Raw genomic sequence first — 27,653 nt, 5'->3', positions numbered from 1 at the left:
GACATATATCCTGATACACTGGTAAGGACATATATCCTGATACACTGGTAAGGACATATATCCTGAAACACTGGTGAGGACATATATCATGATACATTGGTAAGGACATATATCCTGATACACTGGTAAGGACATATATCCTGATACACTGGTAAGGACATATCCTGATAAACTGGTAAGGACATATATCCTGATACACTGGTAAGGACATATATCCTGATACACTGGTAAGGACATATATCCTGATACACTGGTAAGGACATAAATCCTGATACACTGTTATCGACATGTCTCATATAAATAACACTGATAAGTAGAGATTATTACCGTCTGGTTTCCATATCATGTCCTTTATCATCTGGAGGCTTTCAAAATGTCCTGCTCCCACCTTCTGTCATTAGCCAACTTTCAAAGATTTCACACGTGAATCAGTCTTCTTTTTTATGTTCATGTTTTTCATACTGTCCCGATATGTCATTATTTTGTCAGTGTCAGTTCTATTATTCTTTAGGACAGAAAAGAAAGTGTGCATTCACCTGACATTGTGGATTAAACAAGTTTCCGAAAACAACACGATGTCATATTCATGACATCATTGATTAAATGATTGTGAAGTCAAACTTTCCATGACGATGCGTACAAAACTCTGCGGACTGATATGGGGTATCAGGCCTGTGGACTGATATGGACCGTGACGTTTCGCTATGATCAGGGTGGCAAAAAAGATTCATATCAAGACTTAATACACTGTATTAAGTGATAAGTATATATATTCTATAACACTGGTCAAGATGATACCGCATGATCAGTCATACAAGACTCTGTGAAATCACATTATTACTGACTTCCAGACTGATAATCAGTTCAATATGGCGTGATCACTTTCACGCTACTACATACATCAACTGAGACACACTACAATGAGGATACAATGGACCAGGCTGCACGCAGCATGACACTGGCACAAACAGAAACACTCAATGTACTGGATTCCTAGTCAGTGACGTTCAGTTGCTCTTCAGGTGAGATGTGAAGCGATACTTGTTTTGTAAGAATGTGAGATTCAGTCCATCTTTCTTCACTTTCTGCCGTATGACCATCAGTGTTGTGATCGTGTTGCCAGCAAAGAGCAGGAAGTGAATGATGGACAGTACTATCACCTGAAGTAAAAACATAGTGCAATAACAGTGAAGCGCAAAAATATCCAATCACATTAAACTCAGATCTTAGTTCTTGCTACAGCTAAACAAAGGACATCTGACTACATGTGAGAATGACCTTTTGCGAACTTTGACCTAACAATGAAATGACTAAGAAGTCGACATTTAAGCCAATCAGCAGGCAGCTTTATCAAGCTATACGGCACCCGTTTCAAACTGGCGATTTCCATTCCAGACAATGCTTTGAACATTCTGAATGTCTAATAGATGGCCAAGATTGTATGGCAGTACTTCCCTCAGGCTATGGAAAGTCTTTTCCGTTCAAATGTTTGAGCAATATTCAAGCAATATCATGGCGGGGGACATCAAAAATGGAGTTCACACAGCGTACATTATGGGGAATCCAACCCAGGCCTTTGTCATGACAAGCGAACACTTTAACAAAAAGGCTACCCCACCACCCTAAGTTCAGTATCTTTGAGATTATTCCTGTATCTTCCACCACTCTGTGTGGAGCAAGTGAATGTTATATTACGCCAGTCATTGGTTGATACCAAATAACCATGTGTAGTAAGAATGATGAGTGATTTATTTAATGTCACAGCAATATTCCAGCAATGTAGTGCCATGAATAATGATCCATGTCATTAGGTACAATGACACACAATGAGCCAGGTGCATTATTGTAACCATTCAATTGGATACTGTAATAGCAAGGATGGGGCACTGGAGCCCTATTCTACCCTGAAAATCCCTCACAGGTCACAAAGATTGTTTGTTGTCTAACACCACACTCAGCAATATTCCAGCTATACGATGGAAGCCTTGGCTTAAGTAGTCAAGTGTGAAGCAGACAATCCAGTGATTGATATTATGAGCAATAAATATGACCACCTGATCCATAAAGCCGCCTTTCAAGACCAGCATGGTTTGTTGGGGACCAATTGTAACCCTGAATCCCATGGATGACGTGAAGATAATGGACTATAGACTAATAGCGATTATAGACTACAGAGGTGACGAGGATGGATAAAGGACTACGGAGATAAAGAGGATGGACAAAGGACTACAGAGGTGACGAGGATGGACAAAGGACTATGGAGGTGACAAGGATGGATAAAGGACTACAGAGGTGACAAGGATGGATAAAGGACTACAGAGGTGACGAGGATGGATAAAGGACTACGGAGATAAAGAGGATGGACAAAGGACTACGGAGGTGACGAGGATGGACAAAGGACTACGGAGGTGAAGAGGATGGATAAAGGACTACAAAGGTGACAAGGATGGACAATGGACTACGGAGATAAAGAGGATGGACAAAGGACTATAGAGGTGACGAGGATGGATAAAGGACTACGGAGGTGAAGAGGATGGATAAAGGACTACAGATGTGACAAGGATGGATAAAGGACTACAGAGGTGACGAGGATGGATAAAGGACTACGGAGATAAAGAGGATGGACAAAGGACTACAGAGGTGACAAGGATGGATAAAGGACTACAGAGGTGACAAGGATGGATAAAGGACTACAGAGGTGACGAGGATGGACAAAGGACTACGGAGATAAAGAGGATGGACAAAGGACTACAGAGGTGACAAGGATGGACAAAGGACTACAGAGGTGACAAGGATGGATAAAGGACTACAGAGGTGACAAGGATGGATAAAGGACTACAGAGGTGACAAGGATGGATAAAGGACTACAGAGGTGACGAGGATGGATAAAGGACTACGGAGATAAAGAGGATGGACAAAGGACTACAGAGGTGACAAGGATGGATAAAGGACTACAGAGGTGACAAGGATGGATAAAGGACTACAGAGGTGACAAGGATGGATAAAGGACTACAGAGGTGACAAGGATGGATAAAGGACTACAGAGGTGACAAGGATGGATAAAGGACTACAGAGGTGACGAGGATGGATAAAGGACTACGGAGATAAAGAGGATGGACAAAGGACTACAGAGGTGACAAGGATGGATAAAGGACTACAGAGGTGACAAGGATGGATAAAGGACTACAGAGGTGACGAGGATGGACAAAGGACTACGGAGATAAAGAGGATGGACAAAGGACTACAGAGGTGACGAGGATGGACAAAGGACTACAGAGGTGACAAGGATGGATAAAGGACTACAGAGGTGACAAGGATGGATAAAGGACTACAGAGGTGACGAGGATGGATAAAGGACTACGGAGATAAAGAGGATGGACAAAGGACTACAGAGGTGAGAAGGATGGATAAAGGACTACAGAGGTGACAAGGATGGATAAAGGACTACAGAGGTGACGAGGATGGACAAAGGACTACGGAGATAAAGAGGATGGACAAAGGACTACAGAGGTGACGAGGATGGACAAAGGACTACAGAGGTGAAGAGGATGGATAAAGGACTACGGAGGTGAAGAGGATGGATAAAGGACTACAGAGGTGACAAGGATGGATAAAGGACTACAGAGGTGACGAGGATGGATAAAGGACTACGGAGATAAAGAGGATGGACAAAGGACTACAGAGGTGACAAGGATGGACAAAGGACTACAGAGGTGACGAGGATGGATAAAGGACTACGGAGGTGAAGAGGATGGAAAAAGGACTACAGAGGTGACAAGGATGGATAAAGGACTACAGAGGTGAAGAGGATGGATAAAGGACTACGGAGGTGAAGAGGATGGATAAAGGACTACAGAGGTGACAAGGATGGATAAAGGACTACAGAGATAAAGAGGATGGACAAAGGACTACAGAGGTGACGAGGATGGATAAAGGACTACGGAGGTGAAGAGGATGGATAAAGGACTACAGAGGTGACAAGGATGGATAAAGGACTACAGAGGTGACGAGGATGGATAAAGGACTACGGAGATAAAGAGGATGGACAAAGGACTACAGAGGTGACAAGGATGGATAAAGGACTACAGAGGTGACAAGGATGGATAAAGGACTACAGAGGTGACGAGGATGGACAAAGGACTACGGAGATAAAGAGGATGGACAAAGGACTACAGAGGTGACGAGGATGGACAAAGGACTACAGAGGTGAAGAGGATGGATAAAGGACTACGGAGGTGAAGAGGATGGATAAAGGACTACAGAGGTGACGAGGATGGACAAAGGACTACGGAGATAAAGAGGATGGACAAAGGACTACAGAGGTGACGAGGATGGACAAAGGACTACAGAGGTGACAAGGATGGATAAAGGACTACAGAGGTGACAAGGATGGATAAAGGACTACAGAGGTGACGAGGATGGATAAAGGACTACGGAGATAAAGAGGATGGACAAAGGACTACAGAGGTGACAAGGATGGATAAAGGACTACAGAGGTGACAAGGATGGATAAAGGACTACAGAGGTGACGAGGATGGACAAAGGACTACGGAGATAAAGAGGATGGACAAAGGACTACAGAGGTGACGAGGATGGACAAAGGACTATGGAGGTGAAGAGGATGGATAAAGGACTACGGAGGTGAAGAGGATGGATAAAGGACTACAGAGGTGACAAGGATGGATAAAGGACTACAGAGGTGACAAGGATGGATAAAGGACTACAGAGGTGACGAGGATGGACAAAGGACTACAGAGGTGACAAGGATGGACAAAGGACTACAGAGGTGACGAGGATGGATAAAGGACTACGGAGGTGAAGAGGATGGAAAAAGGACTACAGAGGTGACAAGGATGGATAAAGGACTACAGAGGTGAAGAGGATGGATAAAGGACTACGGAGGTGAAGAGGATGGATAAAGGACTACAGAGGTGACAAGGATGGATAAAGGACTACAGAGATAAAGAGGATGGACAAAGGACTACAGAGGTGACGAGGATGGATAAAGGACTACGGAGGTGAAGAGGATGGATAAAGGACTACAGAGGTGACAAGGATGGATAAAGGACTACAGAGGTGACGAGGATGGATAAAGGACTACGGAGATAAAGAGGATGGACAAAGGACTACAGAGGTGACAAGGATGGATAAAGGACTACAGAGGTGACAAGGATGGATAAAGGACTACAGAGGTGACGAGGATGGACAAAGGACTATGGAGATAAAGAGGATGGACAAAGGACTACAGAGGTGACGAGGATGGACAAAGGACTACAGAGGTGAAGAGGATGGATAAAGGACTACGGAGGTGAAGAGGATGGATAAAGGACTACAGAGGTGACAAGGATGGATAAAGGACTACAGAGGTGACGAGGATGGATAAAGGACTACGGAGATAAAGAGGATGGACAAAGGACTACAGAGGTGACAAGGATGGATAAAGGACTACAGAGGTGACAAGGATGGATAAAGGACTACAGAGGTGACGAGGATGGACAAAGGACTACAGAGGTGAAGAGGATGGATAAAGGACTACAGAGGTGAAGGGGATGGATAAAGGACTACAGAGGTGACAAGGATGGATAAAGGACTACAGAGGTGACGAGGATGGATAAAGGACTACGGAGATAAAGAGGATGGACAAAGGACTACAGAGGTGACAAGGATGGATAAAGGACTACAGAGGTGACAAGGATGGATAAAGGACTACAGAGGTGACGAGGATGGACAAAGGACTACGGAGATAAAGAGGATGGATAAAGGACTACAGAGGTGACGAGGATAGACAATGGACTATGGAGGTGACAAGGATGGATAAAGGACTACGGAGATAAAGAGGATAGACAAAGGACTACGGAGGTGACGAGGATGGACAATGGACTATGGAGGTGACAAGGATGGATAAAGGACTGCGGAGATAAAGAGGATGGACAAAGGACTACAGAGGTGACGAGGATGGATAAAGGACTACGGAGGTGAAGAGGATGGACAAAGGACTGCAGAGGTGACAAGGATGGATAAAGGACTGCGGAGATAAAGAGGATGGACAAAGGACTATAGAGGTGACGAGGATGGATAAAGGACTACGGAGGTGAAGAGGATGGACAAAGGACTGCAGAGGTGACAAGGATGGATAAAGGACTACAGAGGCGAAGAGGACGGATAAAGGACTACGGAGGTGACAAGGATGGACAAAGGACTACGGAGGTGACAAGGATGGACAAAGGACTATGGATGTGAAGAGGATGGACAATGGACTATGGAGGTGACAAGGATGGACAAAGGACTACGGAGGTGAAGAGGATGGACAAAGGACTACAGAGGTGACAAGGATGGATAAAGGACTACGGAGGTGACAAGGATGGATAAAGGACTACAGAGGTGACAAGGATGGACAAAGGACTACAGAGGTGACAAGGACGGATAAAGGACTACGGAGGTGACAAGGATGGATAAAGGACTATGGATGTGAAGAGGATGGACAAAGGACTACAGAGGTGAAGAGGATGGACAATGGACTATGGAGGTGACAAGGATGGATAAAGGACTACGGAGGTGACAAGGATGGATAAAGGACTACAGAGGTGAAGAGGATGGACAATGGACTATGGAGGTGACAAGGATGGATAAAGGACTACAGAGGTGACAAGGACGGATAAAGGACTACGGAGGTGACAAGGATGGATAAAGGACTACAGAGGTGAAGAGGATGGACAATGGACTATGGAGGTGACAAGGATGGATAAAGGACTACGGAGGTGAAGAGGATGGACAAAGGACTACAGAGGTGACGAGGATGGATAAAGGACTACGGAGGTGACAAGGATGGATAAAGGACTACAGAGGTGACAAGGATGGACAAAGGACTACAGAGGTGACAAGGACGGATAAAGGACTACGGAGGTGACAAGGATGGATAAAGGACTACAGAGGTGACAAGGATGGATAAAGGACTATGGATGTGAAGAGGATTGATAAAGGACTACAGAGGTGACAAGGATGGACAAAGGACTATGGATGTGAAGAGGATTGATAAAGGACTATGGATGTGAAGAGGATTGATAAAGGACTACAGAGGTGAAGAGGATTGATAATGGACTATGGAGGTGACAAGGATGGACAAAGGACTATGGATGTGAAGAGGATTGATAAAGGACTATGGATGTGAAGAGGATTGATAAAGGACTACAGAGGTGAAGAGGATGGACAATGGACTATGGAGGTGACAAGGATGGATAAAGGACTACAGAGGTGAAGAGGATGGACAAAGGACTACAGAGGTGACAAGGATGGATAAAGGACTACGGAGGTGACAAGGATGGATAAAGGACTACAGAGGTGACAAGGATGGACAAAGGACTACAGAGGTGACAAGGACGGATAAAGGACTACGGAGGTGACAAGGATGGATAAAGGACTACAGAGGTGACAAGGATGGATAAAGGACTATGGATGTGAAGAGGATTGATAAAGGACTACGGAGGTGACAAGGATGGACAAAGGACTATGGATGTGAAGAGGATTGATAAAGGACTATGGATGTGAAGAGGATTGATAAAGGACTACAGAGGTGAAGAGGATTGATAATGGACTATGGAGGTGACAAGGATGGACAAAGGACTATGGATGTGAAGAGGATTGATAAAGGACTATGGATGTGAAGAGGATTGATAAAGGACTACAGAGGTGAAGAGGATTGATAAAGGACTACGGAGGTGACAAGGATGGATAAAGGACTACGGAGGTGACAAGGATGGATAAAGGACTACGGAGGTGAAGAGGACGGATAAAGGACTACGGAGGTGACAAGGATGGATAAAGGACTACGGAGGTGACAAGGATGGACAAAGAACTACAGAGGTGACAAGGATGGATAAAGGACTAGGGAGGTGACAAGGATGGATAAAGGACTACAGAGGTGACAAGGATGGATAAAGGACTATAGAGGTGACAAGAATGGATAAAGGACTACAGAGGTGACAAGGATGGACAAAGGACTACGGAGGTGACAAGGATGGACAAAGGACTACAGAGGTGACAAGGATGGATAAAGGACTATGGAGGTGACAAGGATGGACAAAGGACTACAGAGGTGACAAGGATGGATAAAGGACTATGTAGGTGACAAGGATGGACAAAGGACTACAGAGGTGAAGAGGGTGGACAATGGACTATGGAGGTGACAAGGATGGACAAAGGACTATGGATGTGAAGAGGATTGATAATGGACTATAGAGGTGAAGAGGATTGACCAAGGACTACAGGGGTGAAAAGGATGAATAACGGGTGTCAGTACCTGCCATTCTTTGCACTGAGGTTCTCGAGACAGCATAAAGAGAACAACAGCATTGTACAGCTGGAAGATCTGAAACAGAGGACCACTTGTGCTACATTGCATGCCATGGTATGAGTAACGGGCATGACCAGCATGAAAGTACCACCAAAACATTGTCTTATTGACGATTATGGCTTCTTTTGGTACTGAATTATACCCTGGTTACTAAACTTATTAGTAGCAACATGGCTAAAATAATGCCGATACAAAGTTAAATTCTAGTTCTAAACTAATTGTTAAAACTCCACAGTATCAATAGTAAATATCTCTGACTGATCATGTTTATATATATTCTATACAGGTCATTCTACAATGAAAGATAACATGGACTAGAAACAAGAGAAGATAGTCAACTAAGAACAAGTCAAAGCAGCTTACGGTTGCTCAGTGAGGGTGTGTCCTCGCGTTTGACCTTCACAATCATATCCTACCCGCTCTGCATATCAATCTAACTGATAGCTTGCCTTTTTCACACACAAAATATATTGTGCCCAGAAATGTCAGACACAAGTATTGCACATTGTACCCAGCGGTTGAAACTAACATTATTAGTCCTCTGGTCCTCATGATGATAACAAATAGCAAATACCTTAAAAATGGCAAATTTCTACCAGTCCTTATGATACGAGGGGTGTTCATTAAAGATTTCCCCTGACCCACTTCCGATGGACCTAGTGGAATGAAACTTGGCATAGGTATTAGTCTTTCTACACATAGGAACCACCAAGAGTTACACACTTCTCCCATCGTTTTATGCAACTATGGAGACCTCGCTTGTAAAAGCCCTCAATTTGCTTCTCAAACCAGGACTTGACTTCAGAAATCAGTGTTTCATCGTCTGTGAAACGTTTTCCCTTCAAAAATGACTTCATGGTTGGAAAGAGGTGGAAGTCAGATGGTGCAAGGTCAGGAGAGTAAGTAGGATGTGGAAGGATTTCACAGCCACAGGACCACGCTTCTGTCTGGGCAACATGAGAGTTGTGTACTGGAGCATTGTCTTGCAGGAGACGGACACTCTTGGTCAGCATGCCACGCCTCTTAAGCTTGATAGCGTCCCGCAATTTCCGCAACAGTGAAGCATAATAAGCTCTTGTAATTGTGGTACCCTTTTCCAAGAAATCCATTATCACAACACCGTGAGCATGACCTTGCCTGCAGAGGGTTGGAAACGTGCCTTCTTTGGGGGTGGTGACTCCACATGCTTCCATTGCATCAACTGAACTGTAGTCTCAGGATCATAGTGATGGACCCATGTTTCATCCTGTGTGATAAGTCTGTCAAAAACGTTTGCCTGTTTTTTTTGGCACATGTGCAAAAGATCCTTTGAGCAATTCCTGCTTTTGGAAAGGTGTGAGCAACCTGGGAATCCATCGTGCAGACACCTTATGCATGTTCAAATTGTCATGGATGATTTTTTCAACAGACCCTACACTGATCTTGAGATCTTGTGCTAACTGGCGAACAGTTATACGTTGGTCTGCAAAAATGGCGGTCTCCACTTGATGGATAGTGTCCTCATCAATGGCTGAATGGGGGCGACCAGGAATGGCAGCTGTTTCCACAGATGTCTGACCACACTTGGACTGGTGATGCCAGTGTTTAACAATGTCATATGATGGGGCATCTTCCCCATAAGTTGCTTTCATTTCATCGAAAGTTTCTTTTGTTGTGCGACCTTTCAAATATAAAAACCTAATCACTGCTCGGTATTCTACTGGCTCCATTGTCACACCCTACTCGATCATAACACCTGTAAAAGAGGTAAGATTAATAGCTCGGTGTTGCAAATTCAGACATAACCCATAGATACATGTATCATTACACATGTGAAATTTCAACCAAATATGATAACCCTAAGTGGTTTAGGGGAAATCTTTATTGAACACCCCTCGTACCTCAACTATTGGGCAGTTTGGCAGGGTCTACAGGACTAGTGCCAATTTCTAATGCTGGTATCCAGGTTGGAAACCAAACCCAGAACATTGGCTTGTGAGCCAAATTCATAGCCTCAAAACTAGACACAATTCATGGATAAAAACTTCTATATTTTACTGTAATAGCGATGTTTGGGTGTAGATCCTTATACCATTGTCAAGCTGACCTGCTTGGCTGCAGTATCGGTATCTATACCGCAACATCGCTATTACAGTGAAAATAGAAGTTGTCCAAAAATTGTGTCTTCTTTGTCACCTGTCCACTTCTAAGAAATGCTAAAACCAACAATTCATGACCATCAAGCTGTCAATAACTCTGAACAGGTTATTACTTTTGACATGTCAAGGTGATACTTTGTTGTGAAAACAGACAGTTGGGGCAGCGCTTTTACCAGCAAGCTACTCGTTACTCTGAACAAGTTAATCATTCTGGAAACTGAGGACTTACATAGCCACCAAACAGGAAGGGGAGGAGGAACGTCATGCCCTTCCACATCCAGGACATGAACCCCTCTGAAACACACAAATTAGGCACATATCAATCTCTTTCAAACATGGTGAGACAGGGCTATATAAAAAGAACTTGAAATAGCTTGCCCTCGGTGCAGTTGACATCACAACCTTGTTGCACCAGACTGTACCAGGTTGCACCAATAAAGAAATCTATTAACTATAGATGTACATCGGTGTTGTTAATATTCTGACGTTTACAGTTCACTGGCAAGATTGCTTCGAAAGGAATTACTTACACATATCATACATTCTCTTGCTTTTTGTCATTATAAGATTGACCTGGTAAGATTCATTTGATGACGTCAAGCCCAAAGGACAATGTCAATGTACACAAAACACTGGGAATATTGACGTCGGGGAAATGATGTGTACTGAGTAGAAAACGTTCTTAGGAAGTCAGTCACAAATTTGTAAACTTTTGACAAGCTCTGGGTACATGTAGACACTAATAACAGGTTGCATTTTTGAATATGAGGATGCACCTGTGCATGTTTAATACGCTGAAATCGAGCCCTGTGAGGTGAGGAGAAATGGGGTTTAACAGGTGAGAGAGAGAGTGAGTGAGTTGGGTTTAATGTGGTTTTAACAGTATTTCAGCTGTATCCAGGTGTTAGCATGATGCAGGAGGAAACCCCAAAGTGATGCAGGTTTTATATGGTTACCACCTGCTGAAACCCACAGCATGGCTTGGTTCTGACAAATCTGGAACCCCCAACCACACGTTTTTGACGAAGCAATACCCAATATTGCAGTGCTTTACAAGTGTAAACAAGCAAGTTCATTAATCCGCATTCACTGCAAGAGGACTCCTGTGGACACATATGTCCCAGATGTCCTAGGGCAGCATGTTGTGTCAATCTGTGTTTAAGTGTGGGGAGAACGTAGTAACACCGATATTGTTTCAGGAATCAGTTCCGCGTGTCCTGTGTACCCACCGACGGTGATGTCCATGTCGTGCCTCTGTCCCAGTGTCCTCAGACGGTACAAGCTGCCACTCTGGTAGTAATACTGCATCACATACACAAAACCTGGGGAGACACCAACAGTCAGTTACACACAGGTCTACCAGACAGTCTCACACATGGGAAAGTTTCAATATAAGCTCAAACTGCATGTAATACAATCAGAGTGAGTGAGTGAGTGAGTGAGTGAGTGAGTGAGTGAGTGAGTGAGTGAGTTGGGTTTAACGCTGCTTTAAACAGTATTCCAGTTATATCGCGGCGTGTCAGCTTAATGTGGGAGGAAAGCCCGAAGTGATGCAAGTCGTTTACCACTTCGGTGAAACCCACAAGCACGGGTATGGTGCTGACAAACCTAGAAACATAATCGGGGCGAACCGGGATTCGAACCCACAATCATAAGTTTCTGGCGTGCCTAAGGGACGCAACTCTGCACAGCGAATCGCGGCGCCTTAGAGGACTGGGCCACGGGTGCCCCCTAATACAATCAGAAGTCTTCGTCAGCTTCTTTCTAACAGCTATTCAAGAAACAGTTGTACATTTACAGAGTTGTTGTAATTGTTTTATGCTGCATTCAGCAACATTCCAGCTATATGACGAGCTTCTAAATAATCAAGTCTGGACCAGACAAACCAGTGATTGATATAATGAGCAATGATCCATGCTGCTGGGGTATGATGACACACATTCAACCAAGTCAGCAAGTTTGACCACATGAACCATTTTGGTCTCCTTGTTGCCTACAGATTGTACACTTGAAAACAAAACTGTCACCGCACAAGATATTGATAACAAACATCAGAGTATCTGGGTAATGGACATCTTCCCGTAGCAAGGGAGTTAACTGACTATAAAATTCCAGTTTCCACCCTTGCCGAACTAGGCTTGAATTCCTGGGCTCGACCGTAGCGCCAGCAGTGGTTATTACGAGTTATGTCCCTTCTAAGCCTCTCCTATGGACCAATCAGATTCCACCTCTCGTATCACTTGCATTTGTTTCAAACAAAATGGTGCCGCCCAGTCAAAATGACCTGATTGATAATCAAGATCTATATTGTGATAAGACGGGTCTTACATAGCGAAGTGCATCAAATCACGTGAGCACCTTGATTAAAAACATGAGGTGAGGTGAAATTGGGTTTAACGTCGCGTCCAAGATTATTGCACTTATATAGCGACGTGCATGCACATGTATGTGTGTGTGTGGCTGCTTGTACTAGTCCGGACTGATGCCGATTTATAGTGCTAGCTCACTGATATACCATGCCGCAGTTTAACATGAATACCCCACACAGACACAGTATACTGACTCCGAGCCGACCAGTCCTTGTTTTAGCCCCTTAATGCCGAGCGCCAGACAGGGTAACAACAAGTACAATCTTTTAACGTCTTTTTGTATGACGCGGCTCGGGATCGAACCCTGGACCTTCCGCTCTCCGGGCGGACGCTCTACCACAAGACCACGGAGGCGGTCGATTAAAAACATGAAAAGACTTGGAAAATATCTGTTGACAACGAGTTGGCGGTGCACATGCTTTGCAAATCCTGCAATCGACAGAAATCTGCATGACAGTTTACAAACTGGAATTTGATTTCGGTGCGCGATTTTGATTAGACACTGCATAGACTCATTAGCCCAGCCAAAACGTAACTCCATAATACCAGCCTAGTTCGGCAAGGGTGGAAACTGGACTTTTATAGTCAGTTAACTCACTTGCCTCGGGAAGATGGGGAATGGATTGATTAGCCCTGCTCAACACAGAAATAGTAAGCAGTAAGATGAGATTCATATGGAGTCAGTGAGTGAGTTGCGTTTAACACAGTATGGATATGGTGCTAACAAATCTAAATACATAATCATGGCAAAAACCAACATTCGAACCCCTTAATCGTCAATTTCTGGTGTGCCCAAGGGATGCAACACTGCATAGTGAATTGTGGCACTTTGACGACTGGGCCACTTGTTTCCCCGGATACATGTGGAGAATTGTCAAATTTTGACAAATCAAAACAGATAATAAATAAAGGAGCTACTTACTTATATACAAAGTGAAAATGATATATTGTCGTCTAAATTGTTGATATGTCCATCCCGTTGGCCTGCAATACAGATTGATGGAATTACATACATGACAGATTCAAGTGTATTGATTTATTCCAGGTAGTCATACATGTTTTTGCTGACAGTATCCTGCAAGAGGAATTTCTTGGAATTGATAAGAATTCATGGTGAACTACTTCAATTTGAACATCTGAGAGCAAACTGAAATATGTGTCACCAAAATGAATTTGCCGCCCCCGAGATCATGCAGACAGAATGTATAAAAAAATGAATGCAAGATGCCTCACCCTATCAAATAAGTTTGTGCATAGCATAATCTTTTTGAAACAATCATATCAAGACTAGTAGGTCGGTAATTGTGTGTGAAATGGTGCACAAGGTTAACCATGGTCACTCCAGAAGTTTCAGAAGACGTGTCACTTTTCTAGTGAGGAACACTGCCATATTTCACTTTCATTTCATTCATTTCCAAATACAATGTTTACAGCAGACTGGTACATGGTATACAAGACAGGTAAACACAAATACACATGAGCTTGGAATGATCTGACTTTATAACACATAGCTAAACACTGCAAGTGAACTGTGAATAACTTTCCTTATGAAAGGAGAAACTAAGAGTTGTCATAATCTTACCAAATTAAACTTATTCCTGCACAGACAGTTGACACGAAATGATGGGTGAGCCACCAGCCTTTTATTCTGAAACATTCAGAAATTGAAGCAGGATCAGAATACAAGTTGTTCAGAAAGGAAAACATGTCATGATTTCAGCACTACAATAACATCAACATTCAAGGTAAGACAAAGTACCATGTTTAAATTTTTTATCTGCAACCTTGGAATAACATCAATAAGTGTACCAGAAGATGGATTTGAGATGTTTAATGCTGAACTTTGAACTGTATTTCAGTCATATCATGGCAGCTGTGTAGCCTAGTGGTTAAAGCGTTTGCTCGTCACGCCGAAGACCCAGGTTCGATTCCCAACATGGGTACAATGTGTGAGCCCATTTCTGGTGTCCTCCGCCGTGATATTGCCAAAATACTCACTGACTCTTGTAAGCTTGATGTGGGTGAAGCCTAAATGAATCAGGTCTTGACATTTACCTGGTATAACTAAGGGAGAAAACTCTGCAGCGCTAACTGTGGTGTCTGAGACGACGAGGCCACCCATGCCCCCTGACACAACATGATGCATGGGAGACTTCACAACATACCTGGATCCATTGACGACAAGGATGCTCTCCCTGATGGTCAGTGTACAGTAGTACCACACCAACAGGAAGTTGAGGACTGCATCGATCCACCTGCAGCAGTAACACCTCATTCAGACATGTATACTCCTTACTGAATCCCACAATATGTCAGTTAAGAAGTTTACAATGACAGGTTAACAGCCAGCTTAGCAACACCTCATTCAGACATGTACACTCACTGAATCCCACAATATGTCAGTTAAGAAGTTTACAATGACAGGCTAACAGCCAGCTTAGCAACACCTCATTCAGACATGTCTGCTCCTCAATGAATCCCACAATATGTCAGTTAAGAAGTTTACAATGACAGGCTAACAGCCAGCTTAGCAACACCTCATTCAGACATGTCTTCTCCTCAATGAATCCCACAATATGTCAGTTAAGAAGTTTACAATGACAGGCTAACAGCCAGCTTAGCAACACCTCATTCAGACATGTCTTCTCCTCAATGAATCCCACAATATGTCAGTTAAGAAGTTTACAATGACAGGCTAACAGCCAGCTTAGCAACAACACCTCATTCAGACATGTCTTCTCCTTACTGAATCCCACGATATGTCAGTTAAGAAGTTTACAATGACAGGCTAACAGCCAGCTTAGCAACACCTCATTCAGACATGTCTTCTCCTCAATGAATCCCACGATATGTCAGTTAAGAAGTTTACAATGACAGGCTAACAGCCAGCTTAGCAACACCTCATTCAGACATGTCTTCTCCTCAATGAATCCCACAATATGTCAGTTAAGAAGTTTACAATGACAGGCTAACAGCCAGCTTAGCAACAACACCTCATTCAGACATGTCTTCTCCTTACTGAATCCCACGATATGTCAGTTAAGAAGTTTACAATGACAGGCTAACAGCCAGCTTAGCAACAACACCTCATTCAGACATGTCTTCTCCTCAATGAATCCCACAATATGTCAGTTAAGAAGTTTACAATGACAGGCTAACAGCCAGCTTAGCAACAACACCTCATTCAGACATGTCTTCTCCTTACTGAATCCCACAATATGTCAGTTAAGAAGTTTACAATGACAGGCTAACAGCCAGCTTAGCAACAACACCTCATTCAGACATGTCTTCTCCTCAATGAATCCCACAATATGTCAGTTAAGAAGTTTACAATGACAGGCTAACAGCCAGCTTAGCAACAACACCTCATTCAGACATGTATACTCCTTACTGAATCCCACAATATGTCAGTTAAGAAGTTTACAATGACAGGTTAACAGCCAGCTTAGCAACACCTCATTCAGACATGTACACTCACTGAATCCCACAATATGTCAGTTAAGAAGTTTACAATGACAGGCTAACAGCCAGCTTAGCAACACCTCATTCAGACATGTCTGCTCCTCAATGAATCCCACAATATGTCAGTTAAGAAGTTTACAATGACAGGCTAACAGCCAGCTTAGCAACACCTCATTCAGACATGTCTTCTCCTCAATGAATCCCACAATATGTCAGTTAAGAAGTTTACAATGACAGGCTAACAGCCAGCTTAGCAACACCTCATTCAGACATGTCTTCTCCTCAATGAATCCCACAATATGTCAGTTAAGAAGTTTACAATGACAGGCTAACAGCCAGCTTAGCAACAACACCTCATTCAGACATGTCTTCTCCTTACTGAATCCCACGATATGTCAGTTAAGAAGTTTACAATGACAGGCTAACAGCCAGCTTAGCAACACCTCATTCAGACATGTCTTCTCCTCAATGAATCCCACGATATGTCAGTTAAGAAGTTTACAATGACAGGCTAACAGCCAGCTTAGCAACACCTCATTCAGACATGTCTTCTCCTCAATGAATCCCACAATATGTCAGTTAAGAAGTTTACAATGACAGGCTAACAGCCAGCTTAGCAACAACACCTCATTCAGACATGTCTTCTCCTTACTGAATCCCACGATATGTCAGTTAAGAAGTTTACAATGACAGGCTAACAGCCAGCTTAGCAACAACACCTCATTCAGACATGTCTTCTCCTCAATGAATCCCACAATATGTCAGTTAAGAAGTTTACAATGACAGGCTAACAGCCAGCTTAGCAACAACACCTCATTCAGACATGTCTTCTCCTCACTAAATCCCACAATATGTCAGTTAAGAAGTTTACAATGACAGGCTAACAGCCAGCTTAGCAACAACACCTCATTCAGATATGTCCCTCCTCTAGAAACTAATTTCTGGAAAATTTCAGCCAGACCTACAAAGTGCTCTAAATTAAGGAGGATTTCTGGGTCCTTGAGGTTTTCTGCTATTGCATCGTAATCTCCGGGCCACATCAATGAAATTAAAGTGACGTTGTCGACTTCCATGCTTAATTTCAAAAACTAAATTCACCAAGGTACAAGTACAATGATGTATATAAATTATCACTTTCAATGGTATTCGCATGATGTTTTATTGCAGCAGGTGAAATTTCTAGTTACTTTAACATGTTCAATGTTAAAAGTACACCTTAACCTGAACTATACATGGCATGTTCAATTTTCAAGGTGGTTTACTATTTCTCAAATTGTGCTCAGATGTTGTAAAAGGCAAGAATGATTGCAATCTGCAACTCAAAGCCTGAGTCTAGTAAAGTTCTGTTTGGTCTAGTTAGCTCAGCTAACAAGAGTAAAAATGAGAACACAAATGTAAACAAATGATGCTAAGCACCAAGTTCAAGGTAGTAACATGAAAGCTGTCAGCACACACTGTTTACAACAACATAATTCTAATTTGAGTGGAATACATAAGCCTCTGGCTTGCAGGATTTGAACGTGCGAGGACAATCAAGGGAGGTTGGTTGGTTTGTTGTTTAAAGCTGCACTCAGCAATATCCAAGCTATATGACGGCGGTCTGTAAATAATCAAGTCTGGACCAGATAATCCAGTGATTAATATCATGAGCATCGATCCACGCAATTGGACATGCATCAACCAAGTCAGCGAGCCTGACCACCCAATCCCGTTAGTCGGCTTTTACGACAAGCATAGTCTCTTTTACGGCAAGCATGGGTTGCTGAAGACCTATTCTACCCCGGAATCTTCACAGGTCATCAAGGGAGGTAATTCAACACAACAAAGCATACCTGTACTCTGTGACGAATGTCATGGCCAGTGCGAGGATCATTATCACGTAGCTGACTGTGAGTTTGAACCTCTCATATTCATGCTTGTAGTCGTATCTGTAGCACAAAGTGGACTGATATCAGATGAGAGGCGAACCAAGGCAATCACAGATAGATATAAGAGCAAAGCTGGCACCAACAGGAGTGCAAGGTGAGTACAAGTCCACATCTACAATCTCCATAGTGGCCATGTTGGCAATTCAATTCTCATTTGGGCACAGAAGAGGACAGTCTTGTGACTTGTAACTTTAAGGCCTAATAAATACAATGCTTTGGTTCTGAACAGTGTTCAATGTAGCTTCCTGCCACCCAGTGTTTGAAATGAAATATATTGCCAGACTTCCATCAGGACCCACAGATTTTAGAAGCTGCAGGCCCTGAATAACATTTTCAGCCCCTCATTTAAAATGACACTTGTTGTGACAGATAAATTGACACATAACTTTAATGCAGGCCAAAACAAAGCATACAAATTAGAAACTACCTGCCCACCACAAGATCTACCTGCCATGGGCCTACAGGCAGGCGCTTATTTCTGGTGACATTTCTGTCAGATAGGTGACTACCTGCCCGACTATCCATTCAAAAGGGCAATAGATCAGCAAGGGTCACAACCAATGATCAATTACCCAATCCACATTTAAACACAGTAGACAGTACATGGGCCTTGTGACTTTATCCATCGCAAACCGTGTCTGTGGTCTTGTGGATAGAGTGTCTGATAGAGGAAGGTCAGTGGTTCGATTTCTTGACGCATCATAACAACAGAACGCACGCACGCACGCACACAGAAACAACTTCTTCTCAACATACCATTGCAAACTCTCAAAGATTCATGTTTCAAAAATACATGAATACAAAATACATAAAATAAATGAAATCCTGCAAGTATGATCCTGTCGCTTACTTGTCGTTCTTGTTGAGCAGGGAGACGTTCACCTGACCAAGGATGATGCTCAAGTAGAACCTGGAATCAAGGAAAAACAGTTGTTGTTTGTTTGTTGTTCAACGCTGCACTCAGCAATATGACGACAGTCTGTAAATAATTAAGTCTGGACCAGACAATCCAGTGACTGACATCATGAACATCGATCTATGCAATTGGGATACAATGACATGCATCAACCAAGTCAGTACTCCTGACCACCCGATCCTGTTAGTCGCCTCTTACGACATGTATATATAGTCGCCTTTTACGGCAAGGAAAACTGATCATCATGTTAATCAACTGCACAAGAAACACATCTAATTGTCAGCTCTTCATAATTAAAACAAATACTTTCCAAGATCCTTGCAAACACAATATATACAACTCAAAAGTTGATTATTTCATGTTACCACAGTTAAACTAGTAGTACATCAGTACAAGTATCACATTTTGTTTGTTGTCTAACACAGTACACAGTAACAATCTAGTGACATGACAGTGACATGTAATAATCAAATATGGACCAGACAATCCAGTGATTAATAGTGTGCAATGATCCATGCCATTGAGGTATCATGACATGAAATCAAAGTCACTGAGACTGACCCCCTGATCTTTTAAGTCAATTCTAGCCCGGAATCACCATGGGGGAAAAACACCTAGCTCTATGACACTTCGCATTGATGCCAACATTGTTGAGAATGGGCGTCAGTTTACCCATTCTTGTGGGGGAGCACCTCCTCCATCTCCCGGAAGGTAATCTTCCTCTCCTGCACTGATGCTTGGAGCTTCTGTAGGGACTCAACTTCCTCTTCCGAAAATTCTTTCCCAGCTCTTAAAAGAAAAGAAACCATGTTAACAGTCTAATATGGTATCACATCTTTTGTGATATGTGCTGAAGTTCGCAAACTCAGTAAAATTTCTCAAGAAATTAAAACTATGTTTTCGAAATTGTATCCTCAAAAGAATGAGTGAGTGAGTGGGGTTTTACGCTGCTTTTAGCAATATTCCAGCCATATCACTCCGGGAACACCAGAAATGGGCTCCACACATTGTACCCATGTCGGGAATAGAACCCGGGTCTTCGGCGTGAAGAGCGAACGCTTTAACCACTAGGCTACCCGACCGCCCCTCAAAAGAATGAACTTCCTCAATTTTGGACTGGATATCAAAACATGACTGGGGACGGGTTGCTGAGCAGGAATCAATCCACACTGATTCTTCCATAAGTCAGTGTCACGTTTCCAGTCTAAACCAGTTTTGACCCAAATTTGTCCCCAAAATGATACAAAAATATATTATCTTTAACAATATTGACAAGTGACGTTCAACATCAATTCTAATCCTAATCTCAGAATAAGACCATTTTCAAGAACATTGATCGAGTCGCCTAAAATGAAAGAAAGTTTTATTTACAAATTTAGTACTGATATAGAAGAATGTCCCATCCAAATAACACAATATCATAATTGTGCTAATGCCTTTTGTCTCAAGAAAAAATCGCTGCCAAATGAGTATCATTACATTACTGCATTAACATGTTAACATGCTTAAAGGGCAAGTACATCTTGGCAGAATTGGATAGGTCGTAACATCATTATTGCAAATATTATATTATGTTTGTTTGTTTATTTGTTGTTTAACGCCGCACTCCAGCAATATTCCAGCTATATGATGGTGGTCTGTAAATAATCAAGTCTGGACCAGACAATCCTGTGATTGACATCATGAGCATCGATCCACGCAATTGGGATATGATGACATGCATCAACCAAGTCAGCGAGCCTGACCACCCAATCCCGTTAGTCGCCTTTTACGACAAGCATAGTCGCCTTTTACGGGAAGCATGGGTAACTGAAGACCTATTCTACCCCGGATCTTCATAGGTCGTAAATATCATATTAAAAACATCCAAACACTGATATGAAAATACAGCGTTGAGGCAAGACTTTATATAGAGAGGCTCCATATATGGTCCTGTTGAAGGCCCTCCAAGAAAGATCCTCCTGCATCCGTTCACGGTCATAGTTGGCTGCACATGTTTGGTCGCAAACAAGCTTAACTTAGCAATTTTACAGATGTAATTACTTCAGGGAACACTAAATCACAAACGCTTGACAAAAAATGAAATTCGAAAAACAGAAATAGCATAAAAGAGATGATACAAAATGACAGGCGAAGTCGCCACTAGCGCCACAGGTTCCCAGTGTTTGATGCGTGCACAATTTCAACAATCGGGCCCGCTGTCTGCTTCCGCCTAGCAGTTTATAAAATTGACCGTGTCCACCGTAACCACAACTCATGTAAACTGGTGTCTTATTAATAACTAAGATCAGTTGTTTCACAGGGTTAATTCCTGACAGGCATTCATTCTGTGGAATAGCACAGAGGGCAGCAGGTGGTTTATGGTACCCCAACAGGATGTCTAACAAAGCTATATACAGATATTAATTGTTATTTTAATAATGCACAAAAATCAAATTATTTATCAGTTATGTGTCAAAATCAAAGTTTGTTTCACAAACTCAACAAAGTATGCAATGGTTTTTTTGTAGAACAGAAATAGCAACACTTTTACGTTGACTGCTTCCTGATGAATCCTGCAGTTGCTAAGCATCTCAAGATAGACTATACAGTAGAAAGATGGTGTAACCAAGTCTACACATCAGCCAATGAAAACCATCTTCCCGAGGTAAGAGTGTTAACTGACTATAAAAGTTCAGTTTCCACCCTTGCTGAAATAGGCTGGGATTATGGAGTTAGATTTTGGCTGGACTAACGAGTCTATGCATAGTCCAATCAAAATCGCGCACCGAAATCGAAATCTGGTGCGTAAACTGTCATGCAGAGTTCCGTTGATTGCAGGATTTGCAAAGCATGTGCATCGCCAACTCGTTGTCAACAGATATTTTCCAAATCTTTTCATGTTTTTAATCAAGGTGCTCACTTGATTTGAAGTACTTCGCGAAGTAAGAACCGTTTTTTCACAATCTAGATCTTAATGGTCGATCAGATTGTCTTGATAGCGCCACCATTTTCTTTGAAGTAAATGCATGTGAATCTGTGAGGTGGAATCTGATTGGTCCATAGATTGGACATAACTTGTAATAGCCACTGGTGGCGCTACGATCAAGCCCAGGAATTCTAGCCTAGTTCGGCAAGGATGGAAATGGATTTTTAAAGTCAGTTAACTCTCTTGCCTCGAGAAGATGATGAAAACACTTGTCACACAACGCTGCACATGAAGCTAAAGGCCATGCATAAAATATAGGAATAAGACTAATGAGCGTGAGAGTTCAGCACTTTTACTTGGACATTTAAATACTCTTCACGAATGTTATGAATTTTTCTCTCGGGAATTGACTTAACGTAGCTCAGGAAACTGATATTCACAACACAATCGCAATACTTTGTTCACGTTACTTCCACTTTAACATTACCCACACGACACAGCAGCCTTCGAGTCGGATGCTATCTCACCTCTTCACTGAATCCTGAATGCGCTTCATGCGATACCTGTGGTGGGCGATGCTGGCTAGACATTTTTTCTGCGTAGCAGTCATCTCCTCCAGCTGCTTCACATAGGTCTTGTGGTCAGTCTGCAATACACATGATTAGCGATGGTATTGGCCGGAATTTCATATCGCAAATTGTTCATGTATTGCGACATGCACAATATATTGCATGCATTCTTTCATCAATAATTAGGGATGAACCACCCTCCCTCCCCACCCCGCATGTTCTTTGTACTTGATTGGATGTTGCTATGGTCACAACAGATGTGTAATAGACACTATTGTATGGAAAACTGATCACAAATAGTTTTGCTTATTCGATCAGAGGAAACAGTTGCTAATTACATAGTTTCAACTCGACTTATCTATTGTTGTCACTTATGTAAACTTTGCCAAACGATGAAAATATGCATGATTTTGAAAAAAGCAAGATACTGATATTTTCCATATGTATCCATTATTATTTCAAACCATGGCACACATGATACAGAGGGTGATTCATTTATAGGGATGACTATCTTCACTGAAAATACTATTGCGATGCTGTTGAAATAGATGTACAGCCATTGCATTAGTATTGGGATAATATAATGAGTACCTTTAACCATTCAGTAATGTAGACTTCCTTGTGTTATTCCAATTCAAGACAGAGCCATGTAGTTTAGTTCTACATTATCCCCAGAAAACAACAGAAAGTGACTCTGCTTCCCTATAGTCGCGTGTCAGTCGTATCATGACTAGTTTTTATAATTTTCGCAATCTGAAATAGGTTTCAATTTTTCAAGTTCTTTTTTGACTTGGAAACATTGATGTCATGTTGGTGCAATGGTTTGTGATCATCAAGGTTTGAGATCAGTTCATTTTCTAGGAGTGATGGTCATAAAAAATGTCTTGAAGATTTTTCAAAATTAATGCCATTTGTCTCACTGGAATCACTGGAATGCGTTGGTCTGGTCGATGACATGCTAATCAAGCAAACCATTTCACAGATTTTTCTGCTCACCAGATGTTTAATATGGTGATAGGTGTGTTATTATTCCTAATGTTGACATTCCATAGAAATGGGGTAGATGAGATGGGGTTAATTGACCCAAGTTATTTCATACATTCTAACAAATGATCATGTCACTGATAGGAAGATTGTCACAAGATTATAGAACTCAAGAGAAAAAGGAAAAGTGTATCACAAAACAGATTACAGATGAAATCGATCATTCACATAAGGTTGGTTGGTTTGTTGTTTAACGCCACACTCAGCAATATTCCAGCTATATGACAGCGGTCTGTAAATAATCGAGTCTGGACCAGACAATCCAGTGATTGATATCATGAGCATCATTCCACGCAATTGGGATCGATGACAAGTATCAACCAAGTCAGCGAGCCTGACCACCCAATCGCCTTTTACGACAAGCATAGTCACCTTTTACAGCAAGCATGGGTTGCTGAAGACCTATTCTACCCCGGAATCTTCACGGGTCCATTCACATAAGGTAGGGTATTGACACCAGTTTGGAAAAAGGGGAATTACTATGTTTACTTGTTGTTTAATGCTGTACTCAAAAATATTCCCGTTATTTGTCTGTAAATAATCGAGTCTGGACCAGACAATCCAGTGATAGATAGCATGAGCATCAATCCGCGCAATTGGGATATGATGACATGCATCAACCATGTCAGCGAGCCTGAAGACCAGATCCTGTTAGTCACCTCTTAGGACAAGCAAGGATTGCGGAAGACATATCCTAACCAGGATCTTATGGATTGAATAACGATGACTTCACGCTTGTGTCAGTATCTGCCCTCACAGTGTTTCAGATATGTTCAGACCGTCTCCATGGTCCAGTGGATGGAGGGTCTGCCCAAAGAGACGAAGGTGGTTTTACCCCCGGATGCATCATACCAATAGACATTAATAGATGGTGCTTGTTGTTACCCTGTCCGGTGCTCGGCATTTAGTGGATGAAACAAGGATTGAAGGACTGTTCGGCTTTGGGTCAGTTTGTATTCAAATTACGTAATGCTACGGGAGAAAAATTAACAATAAAAAATTTGTATCAACCATGAAAATGTCCGAATGCCATCTGACTCTTGAAAAATTACTGCCCCGCTAGATCGTCACAGGTTTGTACGAATATCTATGGGTAGGCTGGAGGAGTCCCAAGTCTGAGGTAGGGGACATAACATCATTGGGCCTGGTATTAACCTCAGATTACAATTGGGCGTAAATATCTGTCACTGTTGCATTTCCCTTGCTCACTCACAATTGTGAATGTGAATGCCTGACCGAAACACACTAGTTCAGTGACAGTTTAATGCAGCAAACATTATTCACAATGTCCAAATAGGCTATCAAGATTACGTTCTAAACAACGTTCTCCATTGCCTAGGACTTCGGGAAATATTGAGAAAGACATCAATGCGACAGTATACCTCTAACTGTGCATATTCTTTCTCCAGGTCTTTCCAGTCATCAAGGCAGCTCATCAATGCCGCATTCGACATCTTACTTCTCTGTGAATAATAAACACTTGAACTCAAACGTCAATGTGCACTCAGGTTTATTCGCCTCATGTTATGTTGACAACTGTATACAGAGTCAAATAGGAAATCGTTTATAACTTATTTAACTACGATAAAATTAATAAGATATAACAGAAAATACTTATTTTGAAGCATGCATTATATTTATCTGATACTTAAAGGTGTAATGCGAAACTGTTGCTGATTTTTCGGGTATTGTCACTATTAAGGATATACGTTGTTACGAAAGTATTATCAAGCAGCAAGCTCCTCACAGCGATAGCCCGTTCGCGGAGCTCTCTCTACACAGCCTTCGTAATATGTTTTTAATAACATCTACACTTAAAGATTTGAATATAGACTGTGTGAAATAATTATTACACGTACTTCGCTTGACTTTTTATCAACAAGCAAGTGAATAATAAACATAACTTTTGAACATGCATTTGTAAATATCTGTGGAAACATAACAGGCTTGATCTCGACTGTAACATTTGACGATTAAATTGTTAAGTAAGGATAAGAATTTATTGATGAACAACTTCTTTATTACAATTAAGAGCGACGTTTCGGTGTAGGTTCTAACACCGTTATCAAGCAAGTGATATACAGAGTGTGGTTGACAAGTATGGTGTCTTCGCGTTACGCCGACCTTTAGTCATTTGGGGTCAAAATTAAGGTCGGAAAAAAGCGAATAGTAGCAGTTGGGTTGCAGAGCTCCAGATAAGCTTTTGGTGTTGTGGGTATTTTACCCATGCATTTTAAAATCACTGCGTATCAGCTATTCTATCTGGGTATTCAAATTTCTGTTACCCACTAGTTTTTACACATGTGGGTATTTAAGTTAAATATTTAAAAACACTATTCATCTAGTCCCTGCAAACTGGTGTTGTGTGGGTTCGAGAGCTTTATAGGACTCAAAAATACCACGATACTTCCACAAGAAAGTGTGATGGCAAATGATCATGATGTAACTGTCATCGTGGAGTTCGGCAAGGTTGACGGAATGCCCGTTTATAATTTCAAAATAAGTTGCTGATTTGCCAATCGAATACGCAGGGTTACTTCACAATATTTTGAATATACGCACAAGTTTTATTTTTGTAGCGTATCTGTAATGTTCGTTGCGTATTTGATACGCTTGGATATTATTTTACTGCGTATTTCTGCATTTCTGATGCGTTTTTTAAGCAGATACGCAGCTTATCTGGATCTCTGGGTTGTTTACTGGGGATTAAGAGAACAATGGGTTTAGACGTGTAATTTTAACTTTTTATCCGGATTGTCTTTATGGTAGGACGGAATTCGGGTTCAGGTGAACACTTGTGAGAAGAAAATGATTGAACATCTCACATTTGAGAAGAAAATGATTGAACATCTCAGCTGATTAAGATATAAACTGTGTTCACGTGTCATATACATGTGTATATATAATTGATCGAGTTAAAGATATCTTCTTGAAAACTTCAAGGCCTTACGCGTATTCTTAATCAAAACGGAACTAATAATTAAAACGCATCTTAAAACAAAATAAAGACTGCAAGGCTACATCATCTATGATTGATGACGTCGTCACCATGATGAGGGACAACCACACTCATCCACCAGTCATAGAACAAGTGAAGGTAAGTGAAGGAGAATATGAAATAGTATTATTCATTTGTTGGTAAATTCCATGAAACTAATTTAATATGATGACATTTTATTAGTAACTATACAATCTGACAAATCTTTATGTGCATATATGTATGTCACTGTATATCACCAATGAAAATTGTACATCACTGACCCAAAACCTTTGATATCTTAGGTTACCGAAACCCTCGTCCAGCTGAAACAGAAAGCAGTCTCCTCCTTGCAGCCTATGCCATCATTATTTGAGGAAGAGGTATCCAAACTTCGCGATGGAGAATGGACTGAAGAAAACAAGGCGGTGGTGTCTGCAATGCCAACTTTCCACTCGAAGAAGGACGCACTGGACCGAGCCAGACGCAGCATATTCCCCAAGCTTCCTAGCAACACCATCTTTGCTGTTGAAAGTCGGTTTAACTTGTTTTGAAATGACGACAGAGAACGAGTTTATCGACGCAGAGAGGTACGTTTGACTCCGGCGTGTATTCGAGAGGTCCATCCATTCGGCGGGGGAGGTGTCATGGTGTGGGGCGGTATTTGTGGAGATCAGAAGACTCATTTGGTGAATTACAGGGAAACCTGAACGCCGTGCAGTACAGAGACCAAGTGTTGCAGCCAGTTGTGCTTCCGTTCTTACAAAACCAGCAGCAGGGGACAGTGTTTCAACACGACAATGCCAGGCCCCATACTACAAGACTGACTCGGAGCTTTCTAAACCTGCAGAACGTTGACGTTTTGCCCTGGCCTGCCCACTCACCCGATATAAATCCTAATGAACATCTGTGGGATCATCTTGACAGACAGATTAGAGCACGCCACCAGCCTTCCAACAGACAAAAATTGCAGCAGGCCCCGAGAGACGAGT

At 42.1% G+C, this 27,653-nt stretch overlaps 1 protein-coding gene across 1 annotated transcript; it reads right to left on the bottom strand.

Annotated features, from left to right (window-relative positions):
• Positions 1-789: 789 nt before the first annotated feature.
• On the bottom strand, positions 790-25,204 carry LOC124118059 (ion channel TACAN-like). The gene is made up of 12 exons (XM_046480110.2): positions 25,067-25,204; positions 22,599-22,717; positions 19,836-19,952; positions 19,098-19,157; positions 18,152-18,247; positions 15,023-15,112; positions 14,440-14,505; positions 13,780-13,841; positions 11,718-11,810; positions 10,718-10,782; positions 8,297-8,365; positions 790-1,160 (listed from the first exon to the last, which is right to left on the bottom strand). The coding sequence occupies exons 1-12, from the start codon at positions 25,136-25,138 to the stop codon at positions 1,008-1,010; spliced, it is 1,062 nt and encodes a 353-aa protein (XP_046336066.2). The 5' UTR covers positions 25,139-25,204; the 3' UTR covers positions 790-1,007.
• Positions 25,205-27,653: the final 2,449 nt, after the last annotated feature.

This window comes from Haliotis rufescens, unplaced genomic scaffold, assembly GCF_023055435.1.
Source record: "Haliotis rufescens isolate VD_foot unplaced genomic scaffold, xgHalRufe1.0.p SCAF_15, whole genome shotgun sequence".
Classification (NCBI taxonomy): Eukaryota; Metazoa; Mollusca; class Gastropoda; order Lepetellida; family Haliotidae; genus Haliotis; species Haliotis rufescens.
This window is presented reverse-complemented; position numbering and strand designations above follow the sequence as displayed.

Excerpts from the sequence above, each read along its gene's own strand:
- LOC124118059 (XM_046480110.2), bottom strand. The coding sequence starts at position 25,138 with ATGTCGAATGCGGCATTGATGAGCTGCCTTGATGACTGGAAAGACCTG. Across the intron at positions 19,953-22,598 it reads ATTCAGGATTCAGTGAAGAG|AGCTGGGAAAGAATTTTCGG; the intron begins GTGAGATAGCAT and ends TTTTCTTTTAAG. Across the intron at positions 14,506-15,022 it reads CTTGTCGTCAATGGATCCAG|AATAAAAGGCTGGTGGCTCA; the intron begins GTATGTTGTGAA and ends TGAATGTTTCAG.